We start from the raw sequence: 19,974 nt of genomic DNA on the forward strand, positions 1-19,974 counted from the left end.
AATCTTTGTAAAATATTTCTCTAAGCATGAAGTTGCCTAATCAATCTTAGCTGACAGAAATGCTTTGGTATGTTTATTTTTTGATAATTAGCGAAATATGACTAGTAAAAACTACCTGTATTTTTAAAATTCCACAGCTCACTCAACATCAATTCGAAGAAATAAATTTTAATAGAAAAGTATAAGTTTATTAATCTGATTATGAAGCTATTTATAAAATGATGATATAATGATTGCCTCTTAGGATCAATCTTCCTCATCTAAAACAAAAATAAAGAAACACCGTATCTGGCCCTTCCTCTCTTCACAGACACAAGTCCAGTGCAAAATGTCTGGCACATTCCCACAGCAATTCCCTTAGGTGCTAAGGCCTTTCAGAACTTCTATAGCAGCAATTTTATTTAAACCTAGATGAGAGTGGGGAAGAGGAAGAGATGATGAAAGAAAAGAGGACAACCATTTGCTCTCCCCATCACAATGAGATGAGAAATGAAGAGGCAGAATTAAATTTTTTTTAAAAAAAGGTTAGGCTAGATGAGATTTTGAAAGCAGTGTACTGAAAGAACAGGTCAGTAAAATACATTTTCACTTTCTGAAGGCTAGTTTACATCCTTAGGATGCAATTCCACTTTTTTCATTCTCTAAGAGATGAATAAAATGGCATATTTATATATCTTCTAATCTTCATTCTAGTCACCTCTTTCATTACCAAAATTCACCCTGTCCGGGGATGGTTATTAGTTGCCTGTAAGGAATTAGCACCAAAACTAGGACTAAAGCAGAATCTCAGGCACAAATTTAACCTTGAAGAAGGAACTTTCCTAGCTGTATCTCCCGTTTCTGTAAAATAAAGATAAATACCATTTGATAAAATATCTGTAAAATAAATATGATGAGACAGAATGGCTAGTACAATAGTATAATTATGCCCTATTCTTAGAATGTTCATTCAAAGTTCATTAACTATGACACTGTAAGATGCTCTCTCTATATATACAATATAAAGAAAGAAAAGATATGGACCAATTAAGACAAAATAAGTTTCAACAGAAGCCTTCCAATAGTTAAATTTGGATCCAATGGATTCAGATTGTTTTGTATAATTCTTTTTGTTAATTTGTTTAAATTTGCTTAAGTTTTTAAATAAGACAGATCTCTGCAGAGAAAGTTTAGATGAAATTTCCTCTTTAATCTACTTGGTTTGTGGAAAATGGCATAAAACGTTGATACTAAACTTTCTATATAGTTCAGCCAGTAAAGTTTCTGTCTACCAGGCAAGCTGGTGGATAACCTCAAACACAAGATCTAGTTTTAATAAGTCATAAATCTTTATGATTAATTTTGAAAGCTTTGGTCCACCACATCTTTCCTTAATATAGATGGTTTTCAACTAGTTTTGAATAGCTGTGAACATTTTTTAAAAAATCACACTAAGTTGCCTGACATTAAGAACAACACAGAGACTTCCGGGAAGATGGCGGAAAAGTAAGACGCGGAGATCACCTTCCTCCCCACAGATACACCAGAAATACATCTACACGTGGAACAACTCCTACAGAACACCTACTGAATGCTGGCAGAAGACCTCAGGCCTCTCAAAAGGCAAGAAACCCCCCACGTACCTGGGTAGGGCAAAAGAAAAAAGAAAAAACAGAGACAAAAGAATAGGGATGGGACCTGCACCAGTGGGACGGAGCTGTGAAGGAGGAAAGGTTTCCACACACTAGGAAGCCCCTTCGCGGGCGGAGACTGCGGGTGGCGGAGGGGGAAGCTTCGGAGCCGCGGGGGAGGGCACAGCAACAGGGGTGCAGGGGGCAAAGCGGAAAGATTCCCGCACAGAGGATCGGTGCCGACCGGCACTCACCAGCCCAAGAGGCTTGTCTGCTCTCTCGCCGGGCCGAGCGGGCCTGGGAGCTGAGGCTCGGGCTTCAGTTGGAGTGCAGGGAGAGGACTGGGGTTGGCGGCGTGAACACAGCCTGCAGGGGATTACTGCGCCACGGCTGGCTGGGAGGGAGTCCGGGGAAAAGTCTGGACCTGCCGAATAGGCAAGAGACTTTTTCTTCCCTCTTTGTTTCCTGGTGCGCGAGGAGAGGAGATTCAGAGCATTGCTTAAAGGAGCTCCAGAAACGGGCGCGAGCCATGGCTAAAAGTGCGGACCCCAGAGACAGGCATGAGACGGTAAGGCTGCTGCTGCCGCCAACAAGAAGCCTGTGTGTGAGCACAGGTCACTCTCCACACCCCCCTTCCGGGGAGCCTGTGCAGCCCGCCACTGCCAGGGTCCCGAGATCCAGGGACAACTTCCCCGAGAGAACGCATGGCACGCCTCAGGCTACTGCAACGTCATGCTGGCCTCTGCCGCCGCAGGCCCGCCCTGCACTCCAGGCCCCCCTACCCCCCGCCTGAGTGAGCCAGAGTCCCCGAATCAGCGGCTCCTTTAACCCCGTCCTGTCTGAGCAAAGAACAAACACCCTCCAGCGACCTACACGCTGAGGCGGGGCCAAATCCAAAGCTGAGCCCCTGGGAGCTGTGAGAACAAAGAAGAGAAAGGGAAGTCTCTCCCAGCAGCCTCAGAAGCAGCGGATTAAAGCTCCACAATCAACTTGATGTACCCTGCATCTGTGGAATACATGAATAGACAACGAGTCATCCCAAATTAAGGAGGTGGCCTTTGAGAGCAAGATTTATGATTTTTTTCCCATTTTCCTCTTTTTGTGAGGGTGTAAGTGTATGCTTCTCTGTGAGATTTTGTCTGTATAGCTTTGCTTCCACCATTTGTCCCAGGATTCTATCCGTCCGTTTTTGTTTTTTTCTCTTAATAATTATTTTTTTATTTAAATAACTTTATTATATTTTATCTTATTTTATTTTACTTTATCTTTTCTTTCTTTTTTCCTTCCTTCCCTCCTTCTTTCCCTCCTTCCTTCCCTCCCTCCCTCCCTTCTTTCTTTCTTCCTTCCTTGCTTCCTTCCTTGCTTCCTTCCTTCCTTCCTTCCTTCCTTGCTTCCTTCCTTCCTTCCTTGCTTCCGTCCTTGCTTCCTTTCTACTTCTACTAATACTTTCTTTCTAATTTCTCTTCTCAGACATGTGGATGAAAGGCTCTTGGTGCTGCAGCCAGGAGTCAGTGCTTTGCCTCTGAAGTGGGAGAGCCAACTTCAGGACACTGGTCCACAAGAGACCTCCCAGCTCCACATAGTATCAAACGGCGAAAATCTCCCAGAGATCTCCACCTCAACACCAGCACTCAGCTTCACTCAACAACCAGCAAGCTACAGTGCTGGACATCCTATGCCAAACAACTAGCAAGACACGAACACAACCCCACCCATTAGCAGAGAGGCTGCCCAAAATCATAATAAGTCCATAGACACCCCAAAACACACCACCAGACGTGGACCTGCCCACCAGAAAGACAAGACCCAGCCTCATCCACCAGAACACAGGCACTAGTCCCCTCCACCAGGAAAGCTACACAACCCACTGAACCAACTTTAGTCACTGGGGGCAGACACCAAAAACAAGGGGAACTACGAACCTGCAGCCTGAAAAAAGGAGACCCCAAACACAGTAAGATAAGCAAAATGAAAAGACAGAAAAACACACAGCAGATGAAGGAGCAAGATAAAAACCCACCAGACCTAACAAATGAAGAAGAAACAGGCAGTCTACCTGAAAAAGAATTCACAATAATGACAGTAAAGATGATCCAAAATCTTGGAAATAGAATAGACAAAATGCAAGAAACATTTAACAAGGACCTAGAAGAACTAAAGATAAACAACGATGAACAACACAATAAAAGAAATTAAAAATACTCTAGCAGAATAACTGAGGCAGAAGAACGGATAAGTGACCTGGAAGATAAAATAGTGGAAATAACTACTGCAGGGCAGAATAAAGAAAAAAGAATGAAAAGAACTGAGGACAGTCTCAGAGACCTCTAGGACAACATTAAACGCACCAACATTCAAATTATAGGGGTTCCAGAAGAAGAAGAGAAAAAGAAAGGGACTGAGAAGATATTTGAAGAGATTATAGTTGAAAACTTCCCTAATATGGGAAAGGAAATAGTTAAACAAGTCCAGGAAGCACAGAGAGTCCCATACAGGATAAATCCAAGGAGAAATACGCCAAGACACATATTAATCAAACTGTCAAAAATTAAATACAAAGAAAACATATTAGAAGCAGCAAGGGAAAAACAACAAATAACACACAGCGGAATCCCCGTAAGGTTAACAGCTGATCTTTCAGCAGAAACTCTGCAAGCCAGAAGGGAGTGGCAGGACATATTGAAAGTGTTGAAGGAGAAAAACCTGCAACCAAGATTACTCTACCCAGCAAGGATCTCATTCAGATTTGATGGAGAAATTAAAACGTTTACAGACAGGCAAAAGCTGAGAGAGTTCAGCACCACCAAACCAGCTCTACAACAACTGCTAAAGGAACTTCTCTAGGCAAGAAACACAAGAGAAGGAAAAGACCTACAATAACGAACCCAAAACAATTAAGAAAATGGGAATAGGAACATACATATCTATAATTACCTTAAATGTAAATGGACTAAATGCTCCCACCAAAAGACACAGATTGGCTGAATGGATACAAAAACAAGACCCATATATTTGCTGTCTCCAAGAGACCCACTTCAGACCTAGAGACACATACAGACTGAAAGTAAGGGGTTGGAAAAAGATATATCATGCAAATGGAAACCAAAAGAAAGCTGGAGTAGCAATTCTCATATCAGACAAAACAGACTTTAAAATAAACATTATTAGAAGAGACAAAGAAGGACACTACATAATGATCAAGGGATTGATCAAAGAAGAAGATATAACAATTGTAAATATTTATGCACCCAACACAGGAGCACCTCAATACATAAGACAAATACTAACAGCCATAAAAGGGGAAATCGACAGTAACACATTCATAGTAGGGGACTTTAACACCCCACTTTCACCAATGGACAGATCATCCAAAATGAAAATAAATAAGGAAGCACAAGCTTTAAATGATACGTTAAACAAGATGGACTTAATTGATATTTATAGGACATTCCATCCAAAAACAACAGAATACACATTTTTCTCTACTGCTCATGGAACATTCTCCAGGATAGATCATATCTTGGGTCACAAATCAAGCCTTGGTAAATTTAAGAAAATTGAAATCGTATCAAGTATCTTTTCCGACCACAACGCTATGACACTAGATATCAATTACAGGAAAAGATATGTAAAAAATACAAACACATGGAGGCTAAACAATACACTACTTAATAACGAAGTGATCACTGAAGAAATCAAAGAGGAAATAAAAATATACCTAGAAACAAATGACAATGGAGACACGACGACCCAAAATCTATGGGATGCAGCAATAATAGTACTAAGAGGGAAGGTTATAGCAATACAATCCTATCTTAAGAAACAGGAATCATCTCGAATAAACAACCTAACCCTGCAACTAAAGTAATTAGAGAAAGAGAACAAAAAAGCCCCAAGGTTAGCAGAACGAAAGAAATCATAAAAATCAGATCAGAAATAAATGAAAAAGAAATGAAGGAAATTATAGCAAAGATCAATAAAACTAAAAGCTGGTTCTTTGAAAGGATAAACAAAATTGATAAGCCATTAGCCAGACTCATCAAGAAAAAAAGGGAGAAGACTCAAATCAATAGAATTAGAAATGAAAAAGGAGAAGTAACAACTGACACTGCAGAAATACAAAAGATCATGAGAGATTACTACACGCAACTCTATGCCAATAAAATGGACAACCTGGAAGAAATGGACAAATTCTTAGAAATGCACAACCTGCCAAGACTGAATCAGGAAGAAATAGAAAATATGAACAGACCAATCACAAGCACTGAAATTGAAACTGTGATTAAAAATCTTCCAACAGACAAAAGCCCAGGACCAGATGGCTTCACAGGCGAATTCTATCAAACATTTAGAGAAGAGCTAACACCTATCCTTCTCAAACTCTTCCAAAATATAGCAGAGGGAGGAACACTCCCAAACTCATTCCACGAGGCCACCATCACCCTGATACCAAAACCAGACAAGGATGTCACAAAGAAAGAAAACTACAGGCCAATATCACTAATGAACATAGATGCAAAAATCCTCAACAAAATACTAGCAAACAGAATCCAACAGCACATTAAACAGATCATACACCATGATCAAGTGGGGTTTATTCCAGGAATGCAAGGATTCTTCAATATACGCAAATCAATCAACGTGATACACCATATTAACACAGTGAAGGAGAAAAACCATATGATCATCTCAATAGATGCAGAGAAAACTTTCGACAAAATTCCACACCCATTTATGATAAAAATCCTGCAGAAAGTAGGCACAGAGAAAACTTTCCTCAACATAATAAAGGCCATATATGACAAACCCATAGCCAACATTGTCCTCAATGGTGAAAAACTGAAAGCATTTCCACTAAGATCAGGAACAAAACAAGGTTGCCCACTCTCACCACTCTTATTCAACAGAGTTTTGGAAGTTTTATCCACAGCAATCAGAGAAGAAAAGGAAATAAAAGGAATCCAAATCAGAAAAGAAGTAAAGCTGTCACTATTTGCAGATGACATGATACTATACATAGACAATCCTAAAGATGCTACGAGAAAACCACTAGAGCTAATCAATGAATTTGGTAAAGTAGCAGGATACAAAATTAATGCACAGAAATCTCTGGCATTCCTATACACTAATGATGAAAAATCTGAAAGTGAAATCAAGAAAACACTCCCATTTACCATTGCAACAAAAAGAATAAAACATCTAGGAATAAACCTACCTAAGGAGACAAAAGACCTGTATGCAGAAAATTATAAGACACTGATGAAAGAAATTAAAGATGATACAAACAGATGGAGAGATATACCATGTTCTTGGATTGGAAGAATCAACATTGTGAAAATGACTCTACTACCCAAAGCAATCTACAGATTCAATGCAATCCCTATCAAACTACCACTGGCATTTTTCACAGAAGTAGAACAAAAAATTTCACAATTTGTATGGAAACACAAAAGACCCTGAATAGCCAAAGCAATCTTGAGCATGAAAAATGGAGCTGGAGGAATCAGGCTCCCTGACTTCAGACTATACCACAAAGCTACAGTAATCAAGACAGTATGGTACTGGCACAAAAACAGAAAGATAGATCAATGGAACCGGATAGAAAGCCCAGAGATAAACCCACGCACATATGGTCACCTTATCTTTGATAAAGGAGGCAGGAATATACAGTGGGGAAAGGACAGCCTCTTCAACAAGTGGTGCTGGGAAAACTGGACAGGCACATGTAAAAGTATGAGATTAGATCACTCCCTAACACCATACACAAAAATAAGCTCAAAATGGATTAAAGACCTAAATGTAAGACCGGACACTATAAAACTCTTAGAGGAATATATAGGCAGGACACTCTATGACATAAATCACAGCAAGATCCTTTTTGACCCACCTCCTAGAGAAACGGAAATAAAAACAAAAATAAACAAATGGGACCTAATGAAACTTCAAAGCTTTTGCACAGCAAAGGAAACCATAAACAAGATGAAAAGACAACCCTCAGAATGGGAGAAAATATTTGCAAATGAAGCAACTGACAATGGATCAATCTCCAAAATTTATAAGCAGCTCATGCAGCTTAATAACAAAAAAACAAACAACCCAATCCAAAAATGGGCAGAAGACCTAAATAGACATTTCTCCAAAGAAGATATACAGACTGCCAACAAACACATGAAAGAATGCTCAACATCACTAATCATGAGAGAAATGCAAATCAAAACTACAATGAGATATCATCTCACACCAGTCAGAATGGCCATCAACAAAAAATCTAGAAACAATGAATGCTGGAGAGGGTGTGGAGAAAATGGAACCCTCTTGCACTGTTGGTGGGAATGTAAATTGATACAGCCACTATGGAGAACAGTATGGAGGTTCCTTAAAAAACTACAAATAGAGCTACCATATCACCCAGCAATCCCACTACTGGGCATATACCCTGAGAAAACCATAATTCAAAAAGAGTCATGTATGAAAATGTTCATTGCAGCTCTATTTACAGTAGCCCGGAGATGGAAACAAGTGTCCATCATTGGATGAATGGATAAAGAAGATGTGGCACATATATACAATGGAATATTACTCAGCCATAAAAAGAAACGAAATTGAGCTATTTGTAATGAGGTGGATAGACCTAGAGTCTGTCATACCGAGTGAAGTAAGTCAGAAAGAGAGAGACAAATACCGTATGCTAACACATATATATGGAATTTAAGAAAAAAAAAATGTCATGAAGAACCTAGGGGTAAAACAGGAATAAAGACACAGACCTACTAGAGAATGGACTTGAGGATATGGGGAGGGGGAAGGGTAAGCTGTGACAAAGCGAAAGAGAGGCATGGATATATATACACTACCAAAGGTAAGGTAGATAGCTAGTGGGAAGCAGCCGCATAGCACAGGGAGATCAGATTGGTGCTTTGTGACCGCCTGGAGGGGTGGGATAGGGAGGGTGGGAGGGAGGGAGACGCAAGAGGGAAGAGATATGGGAACATATGTATATATATATAACTGATTCATTTTGTTGTAAAGCAGAAACTAACACCATTGTAAAGCAATTATACTCCAATAAAGATGTTTAAAAAATAAAGGAAGAAAGAAAGAACAACACAGAAACCATAGAAAAATGTATTAGGATAGAAAGTATTTGAGGGTTCTTGCTTTCTTTTTATAAACGCAGCGGCTATTTAAAGTAATTGTCTCAAACTCTAAACCTATTTCTCAAACCTATTTGAACTTTGTATTAGACAATATGGGGATATGAACTTCAGTAAGAGATTCCATCCATCTTTTATCCTAAAAGAACGATTGATATTAGAGTATATTATTCACTACTGTGAAAATCACCAAGCAGCACGCTATTAGGTCAGCTTGAATCCATCAGTGATTCTATAAAAATGACATGACCAAGCCACTAAAGTGACAAAACTTCCATTTCTTAAAGAAGGCAGATATTTGGAAATGAATCATGTAGTCTGTAAACATAGATGCAAGTTTGGCAAATTCACAAGAACTAGACTTACTGGGTAAGTGGTAAATGTCTTAATATTCAAAATTTCACATGGCTTCTTTATTACTGAGACCTTATTATTATGAAAATCCATTCCTTCCTATAACCACAGGCAAGGTTTCTGGCACAAGTTCAGTACAAAAACGTCTATAATCATGGATCCATTTTAAGTCATTTTTTAAAATACTGAGGCCCAATAAGACTTGCCCCTTGATTAGAAAGGGAAATGAAAGTTCAAAAATAAGAGACATAAAGAGAAACTTTTTTTTCTATGTAAATGGCCAATCAGTCCAATTGTTTATCATACTTGTTTAACTGGTTGACTGGCAGAGTCTAGTAACAGATATTGTTGAGAACAGATAGAGTAGCATTACTAGTCACAGCCGACTCAGACCAAATCAGTGGAGACTACCATCACAAGAAAAGTGGTAGCTGTATTTTATAAAGACGTGAATATCAGTTGCTAAAAGAAAACTTTTTTACAAACCAAGTTAATTTCAAACAACAGATTAAATTAATAATATAAAGATTTTGATTAAATCAAGCATCTCTGCCATAAAACCTTCAAAACACAAAGCTATAAAACAAAAGATTTTTCAAAACTAATCCATCATTTGCTTCTTAAAAGGAAAGGTTCATTAAAAATACTCACTATTCTTTTTTAAATTTTTAATTTGAAATAATTATAGATTCACAGGTGGTTGCAAAGAAACATACAGGGAGGTTCCATGCACCCTGTCTCCAATGTTAACATCTTACACAACAATAGCACAATTATCAAAAGCAAGAATTTGACACCGATACAATCCAAAAAACTTATTCAGATTTCATCAATTATACATGCTCTCTTTTGTGTGTACGTGTGCACACATGCGCACGTACACCTGACATTTAATCACATGTGTAGACTGTGTAACATAACTACCACTAGGATCAAGATACTCAACTGCATCATAACAAGATTCCCTGTGTACCCCCTTTATAGCCACTATTCTTTTATAAACAATTAGCAAAAAAGATCAATTCATTGTCCTATATTAGCCATCATATCACAAGTAGATACTTTAGTGACTGAGGAGTAGAAAATAACCTTGCATGAGCTTTCTTTTTATTTTGTTAAGTCCTAGGTGAATCCAAGGTTAAGAAAAACAAACAAGTGAGAGCTGGGAAGGTGAGAGGCAGCTCCAAAGGTAGTGGTGTTTGACTACGTAACTAGAAAGGGGTAATGGGGACACATTTTCATCAGAGGTTTAGAGACTACCCAGTGTATTCGCCCCAAACAAGGTAGTACAGCGCAGTCTAAATTGCCAAACAGCTTCCTAAAATATACCATATTAGCTAAGAGAGCAAAAGAGAGAGCTATACAGGTAAGTTTTTAGGAATCAAAAAGGGAAAGCAACAAACTACTTTCATTTCATAGTTGTATATTTAAAACATGCATTTATTAAGTTAAATATGTCACGTAATAGTAATACAGATTGTTTAAGCTTACAGGTCTATTACACAATCCATTTACTCTTAATTAAAATAGTTGGTACTGTAGAATAAAAGATTTTGAAACATACTTGTGGATATTTACTAAGAACATCTAAATGATACCATTAATATGAGACGCTTTTCAAAATGCAGTGACTAACCAGAGGTAAAAAAAAAAATTAGCATAAGGTCCTTAAATAATTATTGGCAGTAGTGTATTATAAAAATGAAATTAGTCAATTTCATTTTATTTCATTACTTAATTCCTTTTGTAATTCTCCCAAATCCAATACTTACATTCAAATTTTAGGATCCAGCAACCACTGAGAATCCCAAGCATACATTTCAGGGTGCTTTGAACTGTATCACCAGGAACAATGACATGAGTTACTGGAAAACGAAAAAAGCAGTGAGAGAAACAGAAATATAAACCGAAATAGTTTTTTAACCAGTCTGCTTTTTATAACCAGTTAGTCTACATTTTATAAACTTATACCTGAGTTTTCTTGAAAGGCAACAATTTTTATACTTAGGTATAAGACTTCTTTTATTTAGTTTCATTCTCTATTCTGGCTACCAACATGAAAAACCAGATCATAAACCATATATCTTAAAGCCACAGTAGTCAACAAAAATTTTTCTTTTCTATTTCAAATTATAACTAAGGAAGTAAAGCATTACGCTGCATTACAATTTATTTGTCATTAGCAAACTCATAAAGTTGCTCTGATGTATTGTTCTGTCTTAAAATAGGTGCAAAGCTTTAAACTTTATATTTCCTAACTAAATTGAGACTTGTAAGTAAGTAGTTTATAACTGTAAAACCATTTTAGAATTATTACCAGATTCAAAGTATATAGTTAGATCCCAATGGTTAAAACATATAAATTATCAAAGGGAGCTCTACAATGGAATTACCCATTTAAAAATTTCTTCAACCAAAAATAAATAAATAAATAATCCTCACCTGTACTGTCAAACTCAGCACATTTTTTAGCCTTAAGAATTGCTGCAAGCTCACTGAGCATTTGCTGTTGTTCTGAAGAAAGTCCACTGCCTATAAGTACAAGAGGCCCATCCCTGCGCTGACCAGTGTTTACCTGTCAATGGAAGAGGAGATGCCAGTGTTAAAAACATTTAAAGATTAGAGAAAAATTAAACTGACTTTCAATTGATACAAGCTTGGATTTCATTCCTTAGTTTATCTAGTAATTTCCCAAAATTTCCATTGAACTTTAATGCTCAATGCATTTGAATAACTGTTTTTCTATTTCTTTACCCCCTTCTTCCAATAAAACACTACTTGGGCTAGCTGTCTATACCCAGAATGTCTTGTTTCCTTGATTCTTTTTTTTAATAAATTTATTTTACTTTTTATTTATTTGTTTTTGGCTGCATTGGGTCTTCGTTGATGCGCGGGGGCTTTCTCTAGTTGCAGCGAGCGGGGGGCTACTCTTTACTGCAGTACGCATGCTTGTCATTGCGGTGGCTTCTCTTGTTGCGGAGCACGGGCTCTAGGCGCGCGGGTTTCAGTAGTTGCGGTGCGCGGGCTCAGTAGTTGCGGCTCATGGGCTCTAGAATGCAGGCTCAGTAGCTGTGGCGCACGAGCTCAGTTGCTCCGCACGGCATGTGGGATCTTCCCGGACCAGGGATCGAACCTGTGTCCTCTGCACTGGCAGGCGGATTCTTAACCACTGTGCCACTAGGAAGTCCCTCCTTGATGCTAAATTGGGTCTCTCTAAGGTTTTACAACTTCATTCTGTCACCAGTAAGCACTCCCCCCTTTTTTTAAAGTAACCCAAAATACCCACTTAAAATGATCAATTCTCTATCTCCCCCCCACTAACTTATTCCAATAGAGTTAAACTCAACTTGGTCTTTTGAATTTAAACTGAGATTACATAAAAAAATAAAGAAAATTAAGACTTCTAGAACAGCACTGATCTCAAAGACAGAAAACAAAATTTTAACACTAAAACAGTTACCTCTCGAAACCAAGAAAGTGAAAACAGACAAAGGAATACCAAAGTTATATCAGACTCACCAACAATAGTAAGTCAATGCAGCTTATGAAAAGGGAAGTGATCTAACAAAGACTAATATTTTCATTTTAATAGAAAGACTTAGAACTTACAGAACACAAAAAAGACAAGAATAAAAAGGAGGCACCAATGGATACCGTTAAAAATTAGACATGAAAGATTCAAAGAAGCAACGGGACAGTGTTTTCAATAGCAGCCAACAGAAATTTAATAAATGAAATTGGAGTGAGAGTTAGCCAAAAGCTACCTGATAAAAGCAAAGCAATGACCCAGCAGATAAGAAAGAAAACGTAAATCAGCACTACTGTATTACAAGATAAAAAGCCAAACATAATACTTTAATTTTCAAACACCATACAAAGGGTCCTCCTAAATGTATGAGTGTATATGTATTCTGGACATCTGGGCTCTCAAAAGTTCCACAGAACATGAGTGAAACACTGCAGGTATAATTACCAGTATAGTTCAGCAAGTAGATTGGAGAAAACTGATATTTAAATATTCATTTCACATATCTGAGTAGTGATAACAATTTATCTAGTCTGATGCTGTACAATATTACACATAAATTGTTGGCTACAACTGTAAACAGACTGATCTCAATAATTTATTCACTCAAAATACATTAAGTAAGTTTCTACTATGTATTTAAGTGTGTATTGTAGACATTTTTAAAAAGATTTCTATAAAAAGTTTTTTTAATGGCAATATTCAACACTTAAAAGTTTGGCTTACTGAATTACTTCTTTCTCTAAGGTTCAAGTTGCAAAGGTTTTCCTGGATATGCTGTGCACACACCACACACATACTGACATCACATTTCTGTCCACTTATCTTTCCTATTCACTAAATTATAAGATGAGGTAACCATGCCTAACCTAAACACTGTAAACACTCCGTAAGATGAAAATAGTTCAGTCTACTTTATCAATCATTCAATTGCTATACAATGATAATATTAAAAAACAGCATTTCAAATATTCTTGTCAGTTATACAAATAAGTGCCATAAAATAGCTCTGAACGGAACACATTACTTTTCAATTTATATAACTCCACTTCAGCTAAAGTAGTTCTCTGCACGAAATAACAAATGAAAGGATATCAATTCTAAATATAGCATATGATACTATTTCCACCAACCTCAGGAAAGCACCAAAGTGGGTCAAGCATTTTCCTATCCAGTTTCTAAATTAGAATAAAAAATAGAAACTGGCACTAATTTTTCATAGTTAAGGAAAGCTCTTTAAAAAATGAATAAAATTGGGCTTCCCTGGTGGCGCAGTGGTTGAGAGTCCGCCTGCCAATACAGGGGACACGGGTTCGTGCTCCTGTCCGGGAAGATCCCACATGCCGCAGAGCGGCTGGGCCCGTGAGCCATGGCCGCTGAGCCTGTGCGTCCGGAGCCTGTGCTCCGCAGCGGGAGAGGCCACAACAGTGAGAGGCCCATGTACCGCATATAAAAAAAAAAAAGAATAAAATAAAGCAAACAGCTATCAAAGCCACATGTCTGATATGGGGTGGGAGGTGGGAGTGGGGAAGGCATCTGATTTGAGAGTAAGCAGAGGTCTCAGAACCAGGAGGTTCAAAAGATGTTCAGAAAACATCCAAAAGTTTCAATACTCTACTTTTAGAGAGATTAGATATTATGTACACTGGCATTAAATACACTTTTATTTAAGGAATAATTAGATATGAAACTTTTTCTTAGAAAAATTAGTTATTCTGAATTTATCCAAATTAATGAGTTTATCAATAATAGCACCTGAAAAACTATACAAGGAGTCTAAGGGAGTGAGGAAGCATATGCCATGTGTACATCTGGCTCCCTACATTTGTTCCTGGTAGAGAAAACAGCTCATGCTAAGGACCTGAAATGGGACCATGTTTCGGGGGGATTCAAGAAACAGCAAGGCAGCCTATGCGGCTGAAAAAGATGAGTGAAAGGGAGTCTGATAGTGGCTGGGGAAGCAGATCCCAGAGCTTGATTTTAATGAGTACACGTAAAGAAACAACCCTTTCAGGGGCTTCCCGGGTGGCGCAGTGGTTGAGAGTCTGCCTGCTGATGCAGGGGACACGGGTTCATGCCCCGGTCTGGGAGGATCCCACATGCCGCGGAGCGGCTGGGCCCGTGAGCCATGGCCGCTGAGCCTGCGCGTCCGGAGCCAGTGCTCCGCAACGGGAGAGGCCACAGCAGTGAGAGGCCCGCGTACCGCAAAAAAAAAAAAAAAAAAAAAGAAACAACCCTTTCAACTTAAGGACATTTTACCATTCATTGTCGTTTCCTTAGCCAACGATCTACCATTAAGATAGTAAATAACGATATTCACAGGCTATGTCCATGTGACATAAAGAAAGTATAGGTTTCTTACATTTAATAAAAACAGGATCGTAATTGGATAGCTGAATTAAAAGGAAGATTGCCACTCTCAGATTCCGATAATACCATAAAGATATCTTTATTTTTGACATATCTAAAATAATCCTTTCCCAGGTTTTACATAAAAGAAACATTGGCAAATGACAACTTATTTATGTTCTGCCAGCAGAGTTCAAGTCCAAATGAATAAAGTGCCAATTTATAGTTAAGTATGATGGGACTGAATGAATACTGACCTAAGATTTAAGAAATTTAAGTTCTAATTGATCCATTAAAAAAGTTTTTTTTTTCCTATGGCTGGTTAACCCTGGGCAAATCACACTACATCTCAGTTTTCTCATTTATAAAATGAGGAAATTAAACTGCTAATTTCTAGGTCTTCCAATTCTATAGATGGGGCACACTTAAAAGGCTTAAGTCTAGAGCAGGACATTAAGAGTTTTCAAAGTATAAGGGTAACCAGCCTGTGACAGCACCTATGACCACCTCAAATTATAAACACTTTCGGTGACCTCCTTATCTTAAACAGTGGGGTCAATCACTACTCCACTGCCCTCACTAGACAAGAAGTCTTCTCTGAACAGTTCTAGATCTCAGCTCATCCTTCTCTCTCATTTTCCCCCATCTGGGCAGTTGCTAAGATACAGTGCGTCCACCATCCCTGTCTCTCTAAAAGCCCTCATCTCCTCTCCACACACCTCCTCCTTCCCCCACCACTTGTAGTTCCAGTCCTCACCATTTCACACCTGGATCCCACTTCAATAGCCTCCTAACCAGTCTTCAGTCCCGGCCTGCCCCCAACTACCCCCTGCAGAGTCCCATTCCACTTAGAGACACGCTGAAGGCGCCCCACTAACTGGGGAATAAAGTCTAAACTCCTCCACAGGGAACTCAAGGTCTTTCACAATCTCTTTACCTCCAACTGCTCTTTAACACACCTCATGCTCCTCTAACACTGAACTCTAGTTTCTCAAATTTCTAAGGTCCTTCGTGTCTCTGTTTCTCTGACCAGCTGTCCCCTAGATTTGGCCTGCCATCCCTGCTTCGCACACCTGATTGCAGCGACCAATCAAAAGCCATTCCTCACTCCCTCCACACTAAGAGAATCCTAATTCTGTTCAGAGACTCACTCTTCAAGGACTGACCCTATCTTCAACCATGATGTATGCCAAAAACAATTGTGTGACCAGTCCTGACCAGTAAGACATAAAGGGCAAGTCCACTGGAAGGCTTCTGGGAAAGGTTTTGGTCCTAACGCTGGACACTGTCACATCTGGAATTGTGGCAATTATCCTGCAGCCACTAGGAGGGAGATTAGTGAGGACAAAGCCACCGAGCGGAGGATGGCGAAGTAGAACAACAGAAATAATTTGGGTCTTTGGTGCAGCCAAGTAATTGCTAAACTAACCAAATTAAGAGCTATCCTATATTGGGATTATCGTTATATAAGATAATACGCTGTCTTTAAGCATTTGCGTGAACGTTTTCGTTATGTGCAGCCACTAGCACTCTTATTAGATACCCTGCTAAAAGCTGTACCTTTAAAGGCTTACTTAAACACCTTGTCACCTTCTCTTCTGATCCCTCCTAAAGTCAGCTTCTTCCTTCATGATTCTACTGTACATTTTCTATGGCATGTATTACAAATTCACTGCATTGTGTAATAATTTTTTTTACATCCATATTCCCCACCAAACTAGAGGTTCCTAAGGAACAGGCATTCTTTCCACAAGGCAGTAAATGGCACCACCATCTTCTCCACTATTAATTCTACTCCTTCTCCACACTTTGTATGTAATCCATCTAAAAGTTCTGGTGGCTTTAACTCAAAAATACATACTAATCTCATTACTTCTCATAATCTCCACTGCTGTTACCTTAATCCAGGACAGTATCTTTCTCCTGTCACAAAGAAACAGTCCTAAGTGATCTCCCTGCTTCCACTCTTGCTGCCACACCATGTTTCTTGATTAGAAAGCAGCTAGAGTGAACTTTCTAAAGCATAAATCAAATCATACCATTCCTTGCTTTAAATCCTACCAATGGTTTCCCATTACTCTTAGACATGCCCTATTCACTAGCAATAATGACCCTCTCTCTAATCTTCAAATACACCAGGGTCATCCACTGAAGGGCCTACATACTTGCTGTTCCCTCTGTTTGGACACTTGTCCTCCAGATATTCACCTGGATGCCCGCTCATCGTCATTCAGGTTTCAGACCAAGTATCGGTTCTTTAAAGGCCCTCCTCGATGACCCAGCTAAAACCGTGCCTTTTTTGGAGCCCCCATTCTCCACTCTGTTACACTCTATAAGATCTGCTTCAAAGCACTCATTTATAAGTTTCCGAAATTATTTTATTAGTTTACATATTTACAGTCTTTTTCTTTCCTAGCTCTCACTAGAATAAGCTTCTTGAGAATAAGAGTTCTATCAGTCATATTTATTGCTGTATGAGTGCTGCCTAAAATATAGAGGGGGCAGGTTAATAAATATTTGTTGATTTATTCTGATTATGTCTTTGAACTTGAATTCACAATAGCTACTACACAGAAAGTGCTCAATAATTGGTGAATGAAAGCAGTTCGCTAACTGGAAATTTTGTCATTATGTTCGTTTTATAACTGATTTCAATAAAATACATAAATTTCCCAAAGCTAAAACCATACTCACTACTGAACAATGGCTAGTTGATGATGATTCATTCTTCTCTGGTAGCAGCAACAGCGATTTCATATTTTCACTGTCTGTATAATCCACAGGCCGCAGACCAAATATGTTACTGGTAAAATAAGTGCAGATGGGTTTAAGTAAATAAAATGTGTGATTTGATTCTTAACTAAATGAATATACTAGTGGAACAACTTTTTCAACTTCCTTAATAATATACAATTTTTACTAAAATAAATGACTCAAGAATTCACATAAGGCATAAGGATCAAGTACCACAAGCTGCTGAATAGAAAAAAGATATAAAATTTCAATTTGACACCAGACCATTATAGGGAGTATTTCTAACTGAATTTATTGTTACTTACACACGAAGTTTTTCACAACTCTGTATTCTTGTGTATTCATATTCATATTTTAAAATATAGCTTCATAATCATTAATCACTATGGGGTGAGATGCTTTCATGCAAGTAAAAATCATTTACTGTAGCTATTATAGGCTCCATAGTCTATATAAACAAATACAGAAATTAGATAAATTCACAAGATAGGAATTTAGATCCACTAGAAGGAAAACTATGCCACATGACAAACAATTTAATAAAGTAGTAAACAGGGCACTTTTAAAATTAATTTTACTATGTATGTACACTATAATCTACAATAATCACAGCCATCACAGAGCAAACTGACGTGCTGCAGAGAACATGCTGACGCAGAATTCCCAGCATGCACTAATTCACGAGTCACAGAATATTATACTGGAAGAGACCTCAGAAACATGGTACAATGGTTATTTCATAGATTAGAAAAGAGAGAAAGGTTCCAATGACTTGACACGGTCACATTTTCCTTCCATTCATTCCAACAATATTCCATATTGCCCATGACTAGTCTCCAATCATAAATAGTTAAAACTACAGCACCATGTCTATTATTCCACTTCTTTACATATGGTTTCAAAATGATTTTAATTTATTATACCATGGCAGAAAAATTTTCTAAAATGAACATTTCTTTTAAAATTTTCTGTTTTTTTAAGATTACATGGTATCTATATAATGGTCATTAATGTTCATGTAAAAAAATGCAGTGTGGGGGCTTCCCTGGTGGCGCAGTGGTTGAGAGTCCGCCTGCCGATGCAGGGGACACGGGTCCGTGCCCCGGTCCGGGAAGATCCCACATGCCGTGGAGCGGCTGGGCCCGTGAGCCATGGCCGCTGAACCTGCGTGTCCGGAGCCTGTGCTCCCGTAAGAACCAATGAGATATAAGGTCTGCACAGAGCTCAGTGGGGCAAAAGCAGAGGAAAGAAAATAGGAAGAACTTAAAAGTCTGGTGAAGCTGCTTAGATGTGAAAGGAGAAAGAATAAAAGGAGGTACAGAAGTAGAATGAGTCTCCCAGCAGAGAGTAGCGAAGGCCTTGTGCGAAGGCGTTGAAGTGAGCTAGTGTGGCAAATGAGAAACACCAAAAAATTTAAAAACAAAGAGAAGAGCAAGAAAGACAGAAGAGAAGAAGGAGGAGAAAGACAGAGAGAGAAGAGAGAGAATGCACAGAAGAATGGGGTGTTCTGGAAATGTAAGCTGTGACCAGAAACAAAAAGGATGGTACTGAAGAGGTAGACTGTCTCCTTAGGGCACAAGAAACCCTGAACAGCTCCCTAGACGGTTGTAAGCAGAAGGGATATCATCAATAGAGCAGGGTAGCTAAGAGCTAGAGTTACACAATCAGACGGCCTGAATTTAGGTTCCAGCTCTGCCACTCAACAGTTGTATGACTTTAGAGATATTTAACCTCCTATGCCTCTGTTTCCTCATCTGTAAAATGAGAATACAACCTACTTCGTCGGATTAATATATGTAAGGACCAAGTGAATTAATGTATATGTAAGGACCAAATGAATTAATGTATCAAAAGCACTTAAAACAGTGCCTGGCAGATAGTAAGTGCTCAATAATTGCTTGCTATTAATATTAACAGATTGGCATTTTGGGGGAGACAGATACAAAATGAAGATATAGGAACATAAGTTACATCTCCAGTGTTGACCTCTTCTCTCTATTTTCTCCAATTTTATGACATACTTCATGTATGCTTTGTAATGACAATTTAGATATACACTAAAGGGAAGGACAGAAACCTGGTTTCTTAGCAACATTAAAATAGGAGTAGATTTATGTTTTCCTATATGGTACAACATAAAAAGTATGAATGTACAATGTAAAGATAAAAAGTATAAACTAGATGACTCTGAAAAGTCCTTTCCTCACTAGGATTCTTTTTAATCACT

At 38.4% G+C, this 19,974-nt stretch overlaps 1 protein-coding gene across 2 annotated transcripts in view; it reads right to left on the reverse strand.

The window, feature by feature from the left end:
* Positions 1 to 19,974, reverse strand: part of BARD1 (BRCA1 associated RING domain 1) — an 84,371-nt gene that overhangs the window by 9,363 nt on the left and 55,034 nt on the right. For both annotated transcript variants that reach the window (XM_004262755.3, XM_033428153.2), the window contains exons 7-9: positions 17,688 to 17,796; positions 11,561 to 11,693; positions 10,891 to 10,983 (exon numbers count right to left, since the gene is read on the reverse strand). In XM_004262755.3, the coding sequence (XP_004262803.1) occupies positions 10,891 to 10,983; positions 11,561 to 11,693; positions 17,688 to 17,796 (335 nt within the window). The remainder of the gene's footprint in view (positions 1 to 10,890; positions 10,984 to 11,560; positions 11,694 to 17,687; positions 17,797 to 19,974) is intronic.

The sequence above is a fragment of the Orcinus orca genome, chromosome 7 (genome assembly GCF_937001465.1).
Source record: "Orcinus orca chromosome 7, mOrcOrc1.1, whole genome shotgun sequence".
NCBI classification, from domain to species: Eukaryota; Metazoa; Chordata; class Mammalia; order Artiodactyla; family Delphinidae; genus Orcinus; species Orcinus orca.